General features: G+C 42.6%; 1 protein-coding gene across 1 annotated transcript in view; it reads left to right on the top strand.

The window, feature by feature from the left end:
• Positions 1-11,037, top strand: part of GUCY2F (guanylate cyclase 2F, retinal) — a 105,694-nt gene extending 94,657 nt beyond the window's left edge. The window contains exons 17-20 of the mRNA XM_043896707.1: positions 1,103-1,197; positions 7,463-7,551; positions 7,645-7,733; positions 10,944-11,037. Of these exons, the coding sequence (XP_043752642.1) occupies positions 1,103-1,197; positions 7,463-7,551; positions 7,645-7,732 (272 nt within the window). The 3' untranslated portion in view covers position 7,733; positions 10,944-11,037. The remainder of the gene's footprint in view (positions 1-1,102; positions 1,198-7,462; positions 7,552-7,644; positions 7,734-10,943) is intronic.
• Positions 11,038-16,535: the final 5,498 nt, after the last annotated feature.

Here is a 16,535-nt window from a genome sequence, read left to right as displayed (position 1 = left end):
ACTAGGTGACTTTTAAGAACCATTTGGAGTGGAGGTTTGGGGATGACCATGAAGTAGTGAGGAAGAAACAAATGACAATACTGAGCTGTCAAGAGAAGGAAAGTCATTGTGGAAGACAGCAAAAATTTCTTGCGGTTCTTTTCACTCATGCCATGTACTCGGATTATACTCAGATTCTAAAAGAATTATTGGGAACATTGTAAAGCAAATATACTCCAACAAAAAATAATAAATGAAAGAAAAAGAATTCTTAGGTTAGCTGATAAGTTTTCCACTAAATCTTATGCGAAAACCCAAACGAACTTTTTGGCCAGCCTCAATACTTTCTCAAGTGTGTGTGGGACTGTCTTGGACTTTTATTGACCACTCAGCCTGAACAAGATCTTACTTCCCAGGAAGACAGTTTTCAGGACAGTTAAGGATCCTACCTCAGTAAAATGATTGCTCTTCACCAAAGAATTACACTTAATTTCTGAATAGACGTTTTAGTCATAGTTCCCCAGTCTCTTATCCTAAGTTGGTATTAGTTGGAAAATCATTCATTTATGTGTGTACACAGCTAGAGGCATCTGCCAAAAAGATAGCTATAGATGTAGTCACCACACAATGTTGGCAGAGGTCTTGGGACATTTCTCATTGATGTCTCATTTTAAGTATAGCAGTGTTGAAAGATAGTTGGATGAATGTGTATGGAAAAGATACCCTTTTGTCTCTTAAGTAGGATATGCCAACCTTGAGGGTTCAGCCCCAGCAGCAGCCTGTGAGACTGTAACTTCCCTCAGAGGAGGTCACATTTCAGCTGAGGGCAAGTAGTGGTTGCTGTTTTCTTCATCTCAACCATTTCTATTGCATGGCCTTTCATCTGAGATAGTAGACCAGGAGGCTGACAGGTGCTACAGCTAATGCTTTATTTGGGCCTGGTGAGGAAGACCATCCCTTCCCCTTACCTCCTCCTGTGAAACCCTAACTGAAGCATACTCTCTCTCTCAGGGAATCTGCTTAGGGTCTCGTCCATTTAGAAGTGGGAACATTTATGACATTAATATTCTGTCACTGATTTTACCTGAAAGGACCCAGAGTCATGCCTCTCTTGCTTTTGCAGCTTATCGTATTCACATCAGTCATAGCACAGTGACAATTCTTCGAACCCTGGGTGAAGGCTATGAAGTGGAGCTTCGAGGAAGAACAGAGCTCAAGGTATAATGTCCTTTTGTTTTTTGAGTCAAACCACTTGGACACACCTGCTTCTGGAGAGGTCGTGGTCTGCTGAAAGTGTTTACCTGGGTGTTTGAGACTCAGAGCTGTAATTCGGGCAGAATTCTCAATTCCATGTGTGGTTCCCCAAAGATCATTCCCTTTGCCTCAGTTTTCATCTCTTTAAAATATGGCTGCAGTGAGAAGGATTGTTAAAAGTCCCTCTGCATTTTTCAGACTGTGAGTTGCATTTTTCTCTCTTAAAAAATTGCCCAGAATTTTGCATTATTATTTACATTGTCTGACTTCCATCTCATTTAGTATCTGGAAGTGCCAGGTGTTGTTCAATAAACTACACTACTGGGGAGTTTGGATTTTCTGTCCATTGGCTTGGTGGCCTTCCTTTCACATTTTTCATCCACAGCATCAATCCCCTGTGTACAGAGAAGCTTTATGTATTTCCCCAAGGACCAGTAAGAATGAAGTCAGTTCTGATGAAAGACAAACATAGCACCTTTTCTTTGTGAGGGCTATCAATTGATCTAGGATTCAGGGTTAGACTAATCTCTCTCTTTCTTTTTCACCATTTCCACTGGATTCTTTTCATCTTCCTCTGGATGGCCCTAGGGTCCCTGGTGGTCCCAGCTGTAAGAGACTCTAGAGATTTGATCATTTAATGCCTTCAAATTTCAGATGAAGAGCCAAGGCCCAAAATGATGAAGTAATTTGATCAGGGTCACATAGTCAATTGACAGCAGAGTCAAGCCATAACCCAGGAAGCCTGACTTCTCCTTCATTAATCTTTCTCTTTTAAAATAATGTTTATTTATTTATTTTTGTCTGTGCTAGGTGTTTGTTACTTTCTTTAGTTGTGGCGAGTTGGGGCTACTCTTCATTGCAGCATGTGGGCTTTTCATTTCAGTGGCTTCTCTTGTGTAGCATGGGATCTAGGGAATGTGGGCTCAGTAGTTGAGGCTCCCCAGCTCTAGAACACAGGCTCAATAGTTGTGGCACATGGGCTTAGTTGCCCTTCTGCATGTGGGATCTTCCCAGACCAGAGATTGAACCCATGTCTCCTGCATTGGCAGGCAAATTCTTTTCCACTGAGCCACCAGGGAAGCCCTAGTAGTCTTTCTATGATACCATTGTGCATGAAAATTATTTTCTCAGTGATTATTCTCTGTGTGTAGTTGCTCAGTCAAGTCTGACTCTTTGTGACCCTATGGACTATAGCCCACCAGGCTCCTCTGTCCATGGGGATTCTCCAGGCAAGAATACTGGAGAGGGCTGCCATTCCTTCCTCCAGGGGATCTTCCCAACCTAGGGATCAAACCCAGGTCTCCCTCATTGCAGGCGGATTCTTTACTGTTTGAGCCATCAAGGAAGCCCAAATCTCCGGCAAAGCAAAATCTGGGCACTGAGTGATGCATAATTTGTTTCTGTCACTGGTATGCCTTCCCCAAATGGTTGCATTTTACATATAAAGGAATTTCAGAAGTCAGAGATCGAAAAGCCTGATTATAGTTGATCAGTTAATTCCTTCTATGGCTAATCCTAGATTGTCCCTTCCAATAGATCCTTAATGTCTTCTAGCAGGGGGAATAGATCACTTATTAGGGGACAGAGGTTTCTTTCCCACCTCTGCAGAGAACACAAAGATATGATGGAGTGGTGATATTACATGGGCAATGAATCAAGTCACCCAAGGCTTTTGTGATCCCTCTATATATTTGGTCATTTCTCAGCAGAGGAGGACAAAGGTGGCTTAGTTTCCTTAAGCACTTGCCTCCCTATGTTACTAAACACAAATTCCCTCATTTAAGAGAGAACTTAAGGACTGAAGAGGTGCCACTTTATGCAACTGAAAAGGAAAAATATGCCTTCACCACCCGCGCCCCCCCCCCCCCAGATTTTTATTGCCTCCTGCCATACTGGTTAGGAATAATCACACCTTTGGGTGGTTCACAGACAAAAGCAGGACTACTTCAAAAGGGCCCTTTGCAATGTCATAGTTTCCCCTATCCCAGGGAATATGGAGGAAGAGGCAGCAAGAGGCTGCCCCCTAAGGCCAGCCACATCAGGCCTTGGTTATTGGGTTATCAGGGGCTTCCTGAGGAAGAGAGATTGAGAGGGAGATACTGAGAGAGAAGTGAGGGTGCCCCAGGGGAAAGGAAGGACCAGCGAGAAGAAAGATAAGGATGGGAAGTAAGACCCAAAGGAAGGAAGGAAGAAGAGGGGAGATCTTTTCTGTCTCTGAGCCTCCACCTCCCCACCAGGGAAAGGTATTGACTATCACCTAGTAGGGACTGGGGGACAGAGGATTCCTTGTCCCTTGAGGATATGCAATATATTCCAGCACACTTCAAAAACTCTGTTTCAACATTTCCACCCCTCATCCACTCTGTGCTGCTGGAAAGCATGAATTGCTCTAGTACATGGGTCAGAAGGACCATATTTGATGGGGAGCCAGGTGTGATTTCAAAGTTGATGGCCAAAAGCATCCTCTCCTTCCAGCTGGCTGATGCTTAAAATTCCTCCATCAGAGCCTCTTCTCTTAAGCTCAAGGCTTGGCGCCATCATCAACAACACTCTCCTCCGCCAACCCCATCCCCTCTCCATTGGAGTGATGACGCTTTAAGTTGTTTCTCTTAGTGGGATCAAAGATGTGGGTTGGGTTGGCTGAGAGAAGAAAACACAGAGCAGTTGAGTAATTGGGTGGGTGAGGGGTGGGTACAAAGAAAGACACCAAAATAAGGAAGCTTAGAAGAAGACACATTGAGAGATGAGAAGCTCATGCTCTCTAGGAAGTTGTCCCACTGTCCACTCCAACCCCCTCTTGTGCTGTGCTGTGCTTAGTCGCTCAGTTGTGTCCAACTCTTTGCGACCCCATGAACTATAGCCTACTAGGATCCTCTGTCCATGGGGATTCTCCAGGTAAGAATACTGGAGTGGGTTGCCATGCCCTCCTCCAGGGGATCTTCCCAACTCAGGGATTGAACCCAGGTCCCCCGCACTGCAGGCAGATTCTTCACTGTCTGAGCCACCAGGGAAGCCCAGGAATACTGGAGTGGGTAGCCTATCACTTCTTCAGGGGATATTTCTGACCCAGGAATCAAACCAGGGTCTCCTGCATTGCAGGCAGATTCTTTACCAGCTGAGCTACCACAGTGGCACAAAAATCATCAGTGCTTAACTGGCTATTTCTTTTTTTTGCAGTATTTTTCTCCAAGTAGCCTGGTGATAAGTCATCTTATTACCTCGTCTCTTACATGAATGAGTCCTGCTTCACTTATCATTTTCCTGACAAGTTTGAAGCTCCTTGCTGAGACTTTGTATATATCTAGGCTTATCACATGCTTTTGCCAGGACTTCTCAGGTAGATTTACATTCTAAAAAGATTTTCCCAAATGGTTGTTCTCAGGTGGTTTCTGTTGTCTTTGCCAGAGGTGGACATTTACACACCAGCAATTGAGCTAAGCAGTAATGAAGTTGTACTGACAGAGTCATGAAGGTTAGAAGGTCTGGTCTGTAATTCTTGTCCCATCGATGACTCAACGTGTGACATTGGACAAATAACTTTATCTTCCCTGTGCTTCCATTTCTCAACATAGAGTCCCCTTCTGACCTGTGATTATCAGGAAACTCATTAATTGCAAGCTTTAAAATTACCAACAGCTGCTTTTTGGTTGCTAGACCTGCCCCTTGACTCCAGTGTGTGGGAAAAGTTATGCAGTGGAGAGGGAAGAACATTTAAACTTTGGCTTCTACATGTTAACTAGACTTATTGTTGTGATCCTGAAACTAACATAATTCTTTGTTTGTTGTTCAGTTGCTCAGTTGCTCTTCGTAACACCATGGACTGCAGCACGCTCAGCTTCCCTGTCCTCCACTACGTTATATGTCAATTCCACCTCCATAAAATATAGAAAGTCATAATAAAAAATAAATAAAGTTTATAGTCTAGCAGAGTTGGGATCAAAGTCCCACCTATGCCACGTCATTTTATAATGATAAACAAGGGCCCCATTTGCAGAATGAAGTTAATAATAAACCTGTTTTCCAGAGTTTTTATGAGGATTAAATAAGACAGGAGATGTCTTAAAAGTGTCAGGCCAAAGGAAGGTGCTATTATTTGGGGGGTCTCTGGGACTGCCTAGGGATTGATACTGAGTCAAAGAGTTCGCTTTAGGCTTTAGTTGTTGCTTACTTGTTTCCCCACTCTCTCTCTCTCCTTTCAGCAGAATTTTGGAGTATGATGGGTAAACAGAGAGCTAGGATTCTAAGAATTCTCCTGGATGGGCTCCAAAACCTCAGAGCACCCCTGGAGCTCCCCAGCATATTCTTTGATTTGGAAGCTTGCCTGAGTCCATAACAGTCCCATCCCATTTTGCAACCATTAGTTTTGGCATCCCAGCATGTCCTAGGACTCACCCAAATATCTGGACAGTCCTGGCATCTGCAAAAGTTCCCTTGGGTATTGGCATGCTGTCCTGATAGCTTCTAGAGCTCAAGAAAAACAGTTGACTATGGCTGGGGCCTGGGGTCAAGTTTTGAGAGTATGTTTTACCAAAGCGAGGTCCAATGACACAGTGAGTATTCCAAATACTCAAGCGATTAGAATGCCAGGGAATGGAATAGTCTCTGTTTATTGAGCACCTATTCTATATGAGATGCCGAACTAGATTCTGTGAGGAAAAGAAACTGCTTAAGAGGCAGAAGAGTTGGGCTTCTGTTTAGGGCCCAAGATATGGCCTGATAATTGTTTTTATTTAACTACACTGTGAGCTCCTTGAGGACAAATCCATCTCTGTATTTTCAGCCCAGGCACAATGAGGGTGAAATAAATTTAAGAATGAGTGATATGAGCATATTTTCAAGTTGCTCACTTCTTCTGGTCCCAAATAGTTCAATTATACGAGCTTAGGGTGGGTTGGCTGTCTGTTCAGAGAGGTTGGGCTGTTGTGGTGTTCTCTTCCTCATAGAGGGCTCACTCAGAGCCTTGAACCAAATATTTGTGAAAAGTTTTAAGATTCTCCAATTAAATATGCTAATAATTATTATGGTTGTTGTCATGATTGTTAAGGGATGAATACATGTGATATAAAATAGAGAATAATGGATTTGATATTTAAAGGGGCAAACCAAATTGGAATTTCTAAGTTAAGCAATTTAGAACTGTTCCAAATAAGATCTGCTGAGAGTGAGACCATATTTCAGATTAATGAGTTGGAAACACATCCCATTAGTTTTCTCAGTCTTGGTAAACACATTTTCCCCTTATGGATTGGGGGAAATGGGAGGACAGACAAAACAGAATTGAAAGGAGGAGAGAGAACCATGCTGTTGAGGAGGACTGATTGAAGAAGAGGGGAGGGCAGGGCAGGGGCAGAAAATGTGGCTCTTTGGAAGTCATCACTCAGGCTCTGGGGCAAAGAACTTGAGTTTACATTCTTTTTCTCTTCTCGGACCTGTGGTTCTTGACAGTCGACTAGTGGGGCTGTAGGCGGAGGCCTCCCTGGGGTCTCTCTCTACCTGTAAGACCTTGGCAGGAAGAAAAGAAACACTGCAGAAATGCAGACTTCTCAAAGCAGCCAGGATGCCCTGGGCTTAAGAACCAAGTTGCATGGTGTGCTTTCCATTTTTATTCCCTTTTTGGGTTTTGTGACAGCCACTGGATGGTGGAGGGCTGCAGGGAGGTGGACTCTGAACGTATGTACTCTGGGTACAAAAGACAACAGGTTGACTAATGCCAAAAGATCAGGGCAAAAATGACAGACAAAATCTTCGATTGAACATACAGCTCTTTGGCAGCAGTGAAGCGAAACAGCCACATATTCCCAAAGATGGAGCTGTGTGGCGGCGGGTAGGCAAAACATCTAGATGACAACTTGAAATGCTGTTCGCTTTTCATCTAGCTGTGGTGGCAGCTTATGGAGCTTTTCTGTGTGTGTGTGTGTGTGTGTGTGTGTTAGTTTCTCAGTCATGTCCAACTCTTTGCAACCCCATAGACTGCAGCCCACCAGGCCCCCCCTGTCCATGGGATTCTCCAGGCAAGAACACTTGCCATTTCCTTGTCTGAGCCTTAGGTATATATGACAAGGAAGCATATTGGAAGGAAGATGCCACGGAGTGGGGACAAGGGGAAAGCAGAGGCAGTTTCTGAGCCAAATGGAATGTTTGTAGACATTCCATTCCTATTGACCAGAAAGACTTTTTTAGAAACATTGATTATAGTACCTTTAAGATTTTCCATCTTTTCTCTAATAAGGGCAGAGGCACAGAAGAGACCTTCTGGCTGGTTGGGAAAAAGGGCTTCACGAAGCCCCTTCCTGTGCCCCCACCAGTGGGCAAAGATGGGTAAGTGGAGATCACACCTAATTAGCGTCTTCCCATGCCCCTCTCTGCCACATCCTCTTCGCTAACTATTTTTGCGTTGCTCCTGCCCCACAGGCAAGTGGGCCATGGCCTGCAACCAGTAGAGATCGCAGCCTTCCAAAGAAGAAAAGCAGAAAAGCAGCTGGTGAGAAACAAGCCATAAGGTAATGGCCGGCAGGGAAACAGAGCCCAGGAGCTGGCCAAACTTTCAAAGCTGGGGCTCCCTTTGGCATGGGTGCTGGTGTCCGCCTACACTCTGTTGGCAGAGTGTGATGGAGTTGGCGAGATTCCAAGGTCTACTGAGTTGTGCAAAAACCTTGAGTGGAGGCCTGTTTCAGAGCGAGCTGCCTCAGAGGGAGGCTGACTGCCCCAGCCTGAGAGAGCTCCTTGCCTCCTGCACTGATAACATGTTTGAATGTTAAAAGGCTGGCCTCATTATCCAGTTCTCAGGCAGGTGCACCCATCTCTCCCATTGTCCAGCACCTGGGCCACATGGTGGGCCACCTCAGGCCTTTAGAGATATTCTTCTATCTAAGCCACACGGCAAGATGCTTATGTCATTTCCTCTTGCAGCCCTGCCTGATTGCTTCTGAGGTTGGTCTTGCCAACCAAAATAAGACTGGCAACTTCTTAACTGCCTGGCTTGAATTCAGGACAATTTCCTTCATCTCTCCTCCCTGACAAGAAGGGTATCATTCCCAAGCAAAAACAACAGATCAATTATCAAGGATTCTCCCCCATGTATCTCTCTCGGAAGAATCCAGTGCCTTATTGGGCTCCTGTCAGTGTCTCTTCTCTTATCTTGCTTTCTTATTCCTTCTTTCACGGAGACACTGACCCTCAGACCATCACTTCCTCCACATAGCCTTGGAAATCACAAGATTCTAAAGTAAACGTTCGGGCGTCTCCACACACTCCTGTTTCCTTGTCTTTTTAACATGTTCCAGAATAATCACAATTCTAGCTGCTACACAACGACCAAAGGCCATATACTTCCTCTTTTCCCAGTGGCTTCTGTTAACTTTGTCTGCTGTTGATGACTGCTTTTCTCCTAAGAAAGCCAAGGTATCCTCATTTCTGTGATGATCACAGGTATCCTCTCTGAGTTAGAACATTTATGCTTCAGAAATCTCCTGTACTGAGCACATGGCTGCCCTGCAGCCCCTGCACCACCCTCTGCCACCCTGCTACCTGGGCCTGGGCTCTGTTCTTTTCTGTTGACCAGTACAAGCAAATAAGCAACTGGTCTCTGTCTCTCTGACTCTCTCTCGCAGCAGAAAAGGGTTTGGAAGCTCTTGAAGGGTTTTCCCTTTGGTAGGGTAGCATGGGCATTGGAGGTACTGTACAAGAACCTATGCATTCCTAAGAATGTGTTGGAGTTGGCAGCAGAAAACACTGAAGCAGGCTTACCATCATTGGCTGTGTGCTGGGTAGCACTTTTCCAGCATTGCAGCTGGGTGTGACTGAGGCCAATTACACTCACTCATTTGGGTCCCCTTGCTAGAGGGGAAGATGCTGTGGGCCGTGAGTCTATGGGACAGATTGAAGCCAATTGGCTCAAAAGTGAATTTGACCACTGGCCTCATTAGCATGGGCTTCCCTGGTGGCTTAACGGTAAAGAATCTGCCTGCAATGCAGGAGATACAGGTTTGATCCCTGGGTTGGGAAGATCCCTTGGAGAAGGGCATGGCTACCCACTCCAGTATTCTTGCCTGGAGAATCCCCTGGACAGAAGAGCTTGGTGAGCTTTGCAACCACAAGGTTGCAAAGAGTCGGACACAACTTAGTGACTGAACAGGCACGCAGTCATTAGCACTTGGGCTTTAATCAGCATGTTAATTGGCCACAATGGCCTTGGCAGGTTGTGCAAATCACAAAAATCCTCAAAAAGAGCACCCCCAATAAATTTTAGAAGGCTTGACCTAAATCCAAGAGTTCCCAGACATTTCACTTACCTCTCATTAAATGTTCTATGTTGCTGTCACCCAGTAACACCACCTATTCCAGAATGTTTCCAACTTTTTATGACTTTTCAGGTTGACCCTTAGTGAGATAGACCCAACTTATGAAAGACCTGCAAGACCATGGGAGCCATTGAGGAGAAACTCAAAAACCTTTAGAGAGCACTGTGGTGTCAGACAGGGTGGGAGGAAAGATCCTGAGAAAGGGGGTATAACTTTGGTGAGCTGACTCCAGGACTTGCCTTTCAGTCTGTGCCCTGCTGTCTACTATAGCTTCTTCCTCTTGTCCTCCAATATCTACCATTTCCTAAAACTTCCTCGAGGTTACTACTTTATCTGTTTACTTTCCCTTAAATTTCATCAGCTGTGGTTCATGTGGAATTGACAAGCCTCCTCTTAGATATACCATTAGTTAAGTGTTGCTCATTCTTGTCCAACTCTTTGCAACCTCATGGACTGCAGCCTGCCAGGCTGCTCTATCCATGGGATTCTCCAGGCAAGAATACTGGAATGGGGAGCCAGTCCCTCCTCCAGGGGATCTTCCCAACCCAGGGATCAAACCCGGGTCTCCTGCATTGCTTTCAGATTCTTTACCATCTGAGCCACCAGGGAAGCCCAGATATACCATAGATATACCTTTTGGAGAGGAAGGGGCAATTCATCTAATATTATAATGAAGTTGAACTGAGCTACATGCTCAGGAGGACTGGGAACTTTCATTTTCATGTGGACTAGGAGAAATGAAGAAGTTGGCAGTTTTGAAGAATGAAGGATCACAGTGGAGGCCTTGGGACGAGACAAAAGCAGTGAATCCCTAGGAGATGGAAGAAGGGTGAAAACAAGTATGAGGGTGGGAAAGTCTGTTTAGAGTCCCTTACTTCAAAACTTATGCTTTGTGTTTTCCTTGAACCCAAAGAGTGGGAAGAAAGCATGCTTTTCCTTCTGCTCTCAAGACCTAGGACCTCCATGAGAGAGCCAATACAACTCTGCTTCATGTGGTGTGGGCAGCCTTTGTGGACTGGCCTAGAAACTTGACCACCACATATATAACAGCTTCCATGCAGCAAGGCATTCCAAATTCCAAATCATTGACTTACAAATGTTTAGGACACATCTCATTAGTTAATTAAGAATTAGCTATATATTAATATGCCTCCTCTTTTGTGTTAAAATTGGTAAAAAACAAACAAACAACAAAAAACCTTGTTAATAGCAACATTATGCAACTGTAATTATGCAGTCCTGACAAATGTAATGATGTTTATTTGTTCAACAATCCAGGTAAGTTCAGCAATTTGCAAGCTGCTGGTGGAGTAGCATGGTATTGCAGGGTTGGAATCATTCATATTGAAAGCCTATGAAAGGCCTAGGGTGGGGAAGGTATACTTACTGTTTCCTCTTTCTCCCACCCAGGAGTGAAGGGCTCCATGATTGGAATCTTCTCTTGGTGAAGCAGTGGAAAAGCTTGCTTCAGTTCAACAAATTGATCTGCCTGGGCAAGAAATTAGTGAACGATGTTACCTCTGAGGATGACCAATCTCTAGGGTTACTCAAGCCTAATTCTACTGAAAAGGGGCCCCTGGGAAATAACCTTAATAAGCTTTGCTCACTATACATCTATTCCCAAAAGACCATTTGAATGTATACTACAATGAATGTGAACCCTAAAGAAGGGCAGAGAACCACCTCCAAGTTTAGTCATTCCAAAATAGCAGGCCCTACTTGGACTAAGATAAGAAGGTCTCTATTTTCACAGAAAAAAGTAGGAGGCACTTTGTTTTCTTTTTCATTTCGTTTGAATCTCTAGAAAGTATTTAATGAGCATAATTTATAACTCAGATACTATGAGATTAGTGCCAGGAAAAAAAATCTTCCAGCGAACATACATCTGAATCCCAGTGCACTGTGACCTCAGTTGGCTGGAATGCATAGGCAGGAGGAGGGGGGAGAAGGATCTGGTTGATTGTGTTGTTTGGATAACTGAGGGCTAAAAAGAAGTTCCTTTGTTTTCTGATCACTTATTACTCAAAATCTTTCCAAAACTGCCATGGTCTCTTTTCTTGTCTAAGTAAGGAGAATTTAGGTAACATAATTGAATTGTCCTTGCTAGGTGAGTAGCTCACTGGGTCTCATGGTCATATTCTGAACATTGACAGAGCAGAGATACTGTCAGGGTAAAAGATATAGAAGTCATAGACCGACTTGAGCAATTCCCTTAAAGTGTGGTGCTTTCCCTCCCTTTTCCTGCCCACCCTGCCTTTCAAGCCCACCCTGCCCTTAAAATAAATCCCTCTGAACATTTGTTTTTACTTTCTGCTTTTAGTTTTCCAGAGTCTACTTTCAAGGGGTTGTTGGCAGTGGCTTGCCACAGTCACATGGACTGAAGCAATAAGGCTTAAGTCACAGGCATGTTTAAAATAGTTAAGCAAGCTTTTCCTCTCTTTTATTATAAAAAATAATCTCTTTATTAAAACAGCTGAACCCAAACATATCAGCTAGTAAAGCAGTTAATTCTTTTAGAACAAACCTTTTTAAAGAAAGAAATGCCTAAGGTATAATTTGATACCTTTCTCACTAATATTTAATTTTTCCATTATCAACTCACCCTGAATCTGAGGTTAGAGTCAAAAGCTCTTCCCAGCAGTTTTTCCTTAGTCTTCAGTCAAAGCACCCTTGGACTATTTCTTTCTTCACAGAAGCTCACTTCTCCCAGCCTTGGGGTGGTCTATTTACTATGCTAAAGCTCTTCAAGAGGATGCAGGAAAGGCTCAAGTTGCCTTTCAATCTCCTTGAACTGAGTTTCTAATCCCCTTTTCTAGACATGGAAGAGGAGGAGGAGACATGAAATATCATCCTCTACCAGTGAGAAGGGTCAGTCCAAAGCTGAACTTTTAAGGCTTCTAGGAAGAGGCAAAGCCTGAGGGAAGTTTCAAAGAAAGGTATCAACTCAAAACATGACTTGACTTCTAGAGGAGGTGGCACTGCCCTCTTCTATGAATATGGAAAGATTTTTTGGGGAGTGGGGGCAAGGGAGGCGCAATGAGGCTACACCTGTAGGCACTATGGATCAGGATTCTCCCAGACATAGTCTAGTGCTTTAACTCTAGGAACTGTCTAGTCCCTGGGCTGAACATGTAAAGTAAGGACTGACCAGCCATGGTGTTTAGTGAGCCATAAGATTAAGAGTGTGATTGCTAGCTCTGGATCTAATCCTGCCTACCCTTTAGTTCCCTCCTTAGTATTTCTGTAGTCCAGCATACCAGCCAAGCCTACCTTGTCTAGCCTGCTAGTCCTGTCTTGGTTGTGATCATATCTTCCTTTGCTTGATTCTATCATGAACCTCTATCTAAAATCACTCCCTCCTTTCTTGGATTCTTTTTCATTAAAGCCTTCTGCATTGACCAAAACTAAGCTTTCTTCAATTTGCCTTAGTGTTTTTAATTATTCATGGAGAAGAAAAACACTCCACTTTCAGGTACCATTTGATTTATTTAGTGGAGTAAAGCCCGATTCTTGTAGACAACCAATTATTTCTCTATTCGTCTGTTGCTAATAACACAGGAGGTTGAGTTGGTGGTTAAGAGGGACCAAAATGATTTTTTCAAAATGATGTTTTTCTAAGTAACATGTATTCATTTGTACAAAACAACTTGGAAAACAATTTAGACAAGGTTTTAAAATAGATATTTAAATTACTTTTTTATCACATCTCTTATATCTGCTTGTTTTCTTGTGATTTGCCTCTTCTCAAGATGGATTATTTGAAAAAGAAAGCCAAATGCTGATGAACTACAAGTTGGGCTCTGCTTACTTGAGGTTTTACTGTACTCTACAAATGTAACATAACAAAATGGTCATCCTATGGGGATTATTTAAATCCATTTAGGTTGTTTTTTTTTCCTTACTGATCTCAACAGCAATACGTGTTCATTGTAGAAAATTTAGAAAACACAGAAAGGCACAAAGGAAATTAAAATTGTTCAAAATCCCTTTAGATCCTTTATTCTATTTTATCATTCCTGTTTGGGATCACTTAATAGATTATTGCATGTTATTATAATATTCATCCATCCAAAGACTACCTGAAGTCAGTCTGATTCTCAAATTAGTCCATTTTACTTTTATTGCTGGCAGTGTTACTCGTATTTTCGACAGTAGAAGTGAATCTGTTTAGATTGTGGGCAGCTTTCAGTGATCCACTTGTTTCTTATTTCACTTGGTGTAGCTAAGCAGGAGGAGATAGCAGATGGCTATCTACCTCATCTGTAACTCGGTTTACTACACAAAGCTACTCTACCAAGAAGTGTTGTTCGAAGGACTCCCATTCTGCCTACATTGTCTTAGTATAAACGATTTTATTACCAGGCTACTCATCTCGTCACATTCTTGTCCTTAATCCAAGTGGAATCTACTTGCAAGGAGTGGGAGGTGGCAAACAGCCAAATGGTAATACTTCGTACACTGGGTGGTCACATCTATGTGACATCAAGCAATTGAATGTAACTTGAAAACTCAGTAAGCATTAATTATACAAAAGGCCACAATGGATTGGTCCTTTTATTTTAGCCTCCTCTATAGCCAAAGCTGGTTGACCTAATCAAGCACATTTCCCACCTGGCTGGTTATTTCTAGCCCATTAAAATAATGGAATCTGCAATATGATTCTCTCTTACCCTTTCTCTGGTCCATGTCATCTTCTCAGGTCAAGATGATTGATAGGTAGATCACAGACATAGATACAAGGTACCTTTTAAAAACATACATCTGTTATTTGTGAGTTGTTTGGGTTTCTCTGGAGTGGTTTGTAAAAACCCTGCTATCTTACCTCTTTTCCAGTTTGGATTTGCTGCTGGCCAAGCAATAGTGAATCTCTTTCAAAGAGGCACTGACAGCAGAGGTGACCACTAATCTATACTCTAACTTTGGCTCACTGCAAATTAGATGCCACTAAAGATTTTTCAAAGGTGACCTAAGTCCAAACAAATGAATGTGCACATAGAGTTATAGAGCTGGAGGGCTTTGGAAACCATCAACCCTGTTGAAATGTGGAAGAGTATATTAAGGTCCAGAGAGGAGAAGCCATCTTCCTAAATTCACCTTCTAGTTAGGAAAAGAGGGCCTATTCTTACAAAGTCAAAAAGAGATCTGAGTTATCAAGGACAACCCCTGACCCTTAGGAACACCTCTTAGAATTCCTGGGGTAAGACCCTTAACTGTAAAAATGGGCATAAGCTTGGTGGTAATACTTCGGTTTGGGGTGTTTTTGAGCTAGTTGACTGTATTGACATCAAAGTCCAGACAGAGAGAATAGCAGATTCCTTGGTCACTAAATCACCTGCATCACACAGATATGATCTCATCCAGAGCCATATATGTTCCTAAGTTGATTTGGTCTGAGTGGATAGAAAACAAACCTCCAGTTCTGTCCAGCCTCATGGATTTATTTGTAGTTGATAGCACATGGTCTTAGTTCTATTTATAGAATTAAAGTCTCAGAAATACCTGAGAAGAGGCCTGACTTCAGAGGACATCTTAGGGACATTTTCACTGTGCCGATCATCCAACTAAGAGCTCCAGTATATAATGAAGGAAGTCAGAGGAGAACCAAGCCTGCAAACTTCAAAGCGAGATAAGATCCAATTCTGATTATTCCTGTAGACACCACCTTTCTCCTCCGGAGTCGTGAAATCTGCGTTGTGGGTATAGTTGTGTACCCAGTGAGAGTAGACTGGCCGGGGAGGGACTTTGACCTGCACTCACTGGCTCCAGCTGCTTCAGGGAGATTGACCCCATCATGGTCAGCAGTCCCAGGTAAATTCCTCATGATCATGCTTTTCTGGAATGAAAGATCAAAGGAAAAGCAATTGCCCTGAGCAGTTGCTTAGAATCCTCTAGGGAACTAGCTGATGGAGGTAGGTTCTTTATAAATGGCAGTATATTAACTTAACTGGGACATATTTGGTGTGATTAAGAAGCAAGACCTGCCTGTTCTTTTAGGTATCCCTTGGTCCAGGAACAATCTACAGTCAGATTAAATTCATTGGGATGGTTGTGAGTCTGTAGAACCTGTCTCATTGGTCAGATTTGAGTTGACTTGGTCACTGACCCCAAAGGACAAATGTTAACATGAAAAACCTTTATTTATGTCTATAAAGTATAAAACTAATGGTTTGTTGTGGTGACAGTATTCCAAAGGTGTGTCATATGATGATCATGTTACTCTAGAGAAGTAAATTTTTTCCCTCTCTGTGTATATCTCCATCTAAATTTCATTGTACTTTTCTGGGGTTAAAGTTTAGATCTTATAATTTTCTTTAACTTCCTTCTATAGTTGCTGTAGCCCAAACCTATTGCTAGCTCTTTCCCCTGACCTTTTCTGATTCCTTGACTTTATTCATAATTTTTCTTCTACCTGAAATCCCCTCTGGCCTTCTACCACCACAGGAGGCCAATCTTTCAAAGTCTAGTCAAATATCACTTCCTCCAAAAAGCCTTCCTTGTTCCCAATGGTGATATGTCCCTATTTCTCAATTTCTGTAATAATTTTACCTATACCTCTTTAATGGCTACATAATATTAACTTGTTTTATAGCTATTTGTATACTTATTGTCTCTACTTTGATCTCAAGAGAAAAAAATAAATGTTACAAGCTTCTTGATGACAGGAACCATGTTCAATTCATCTTTGTACTCTGCATAGTGCTTGACATATATAAAAGGCTCTCAATAAATATTTGTTGAATTAATAAATGAATGTTTCTATGCCTCCCTGTGTACCTTCCCTCTGTGCATTTTAATCTCTTTCCCTTTTTTATTTAATGTTTTTCTGGTATTCCCATCCGTCTTTCTGTCTCCTACCACCCTTCTCTCTCTGTATCTCTATATAAATATATATATATGTATAATTTAATTAACCATTATAAAAAATCAAGATGTTGAAAAATTGTGGAAAAGAAAAATCAAGATGTATTTTGTATTTGTTGTGTTTATTAAGTTGAGGTTAAA

This window comes from Cervus elaphus, chromosome X (assembly GCF_910594005.1).
Source record: "Cervus elaphus chromosome X, mCerEla1.1, whole genome shotgun sequence".
NCBI lineage: Eukaryota > Metazoa > Chordata > Mammalia > Artiodactyla > Cervidae > Cervus > Cervus elaphus.
This window is presented reverse-complemented; position numbering and strand designations above follow the sequence as displayed.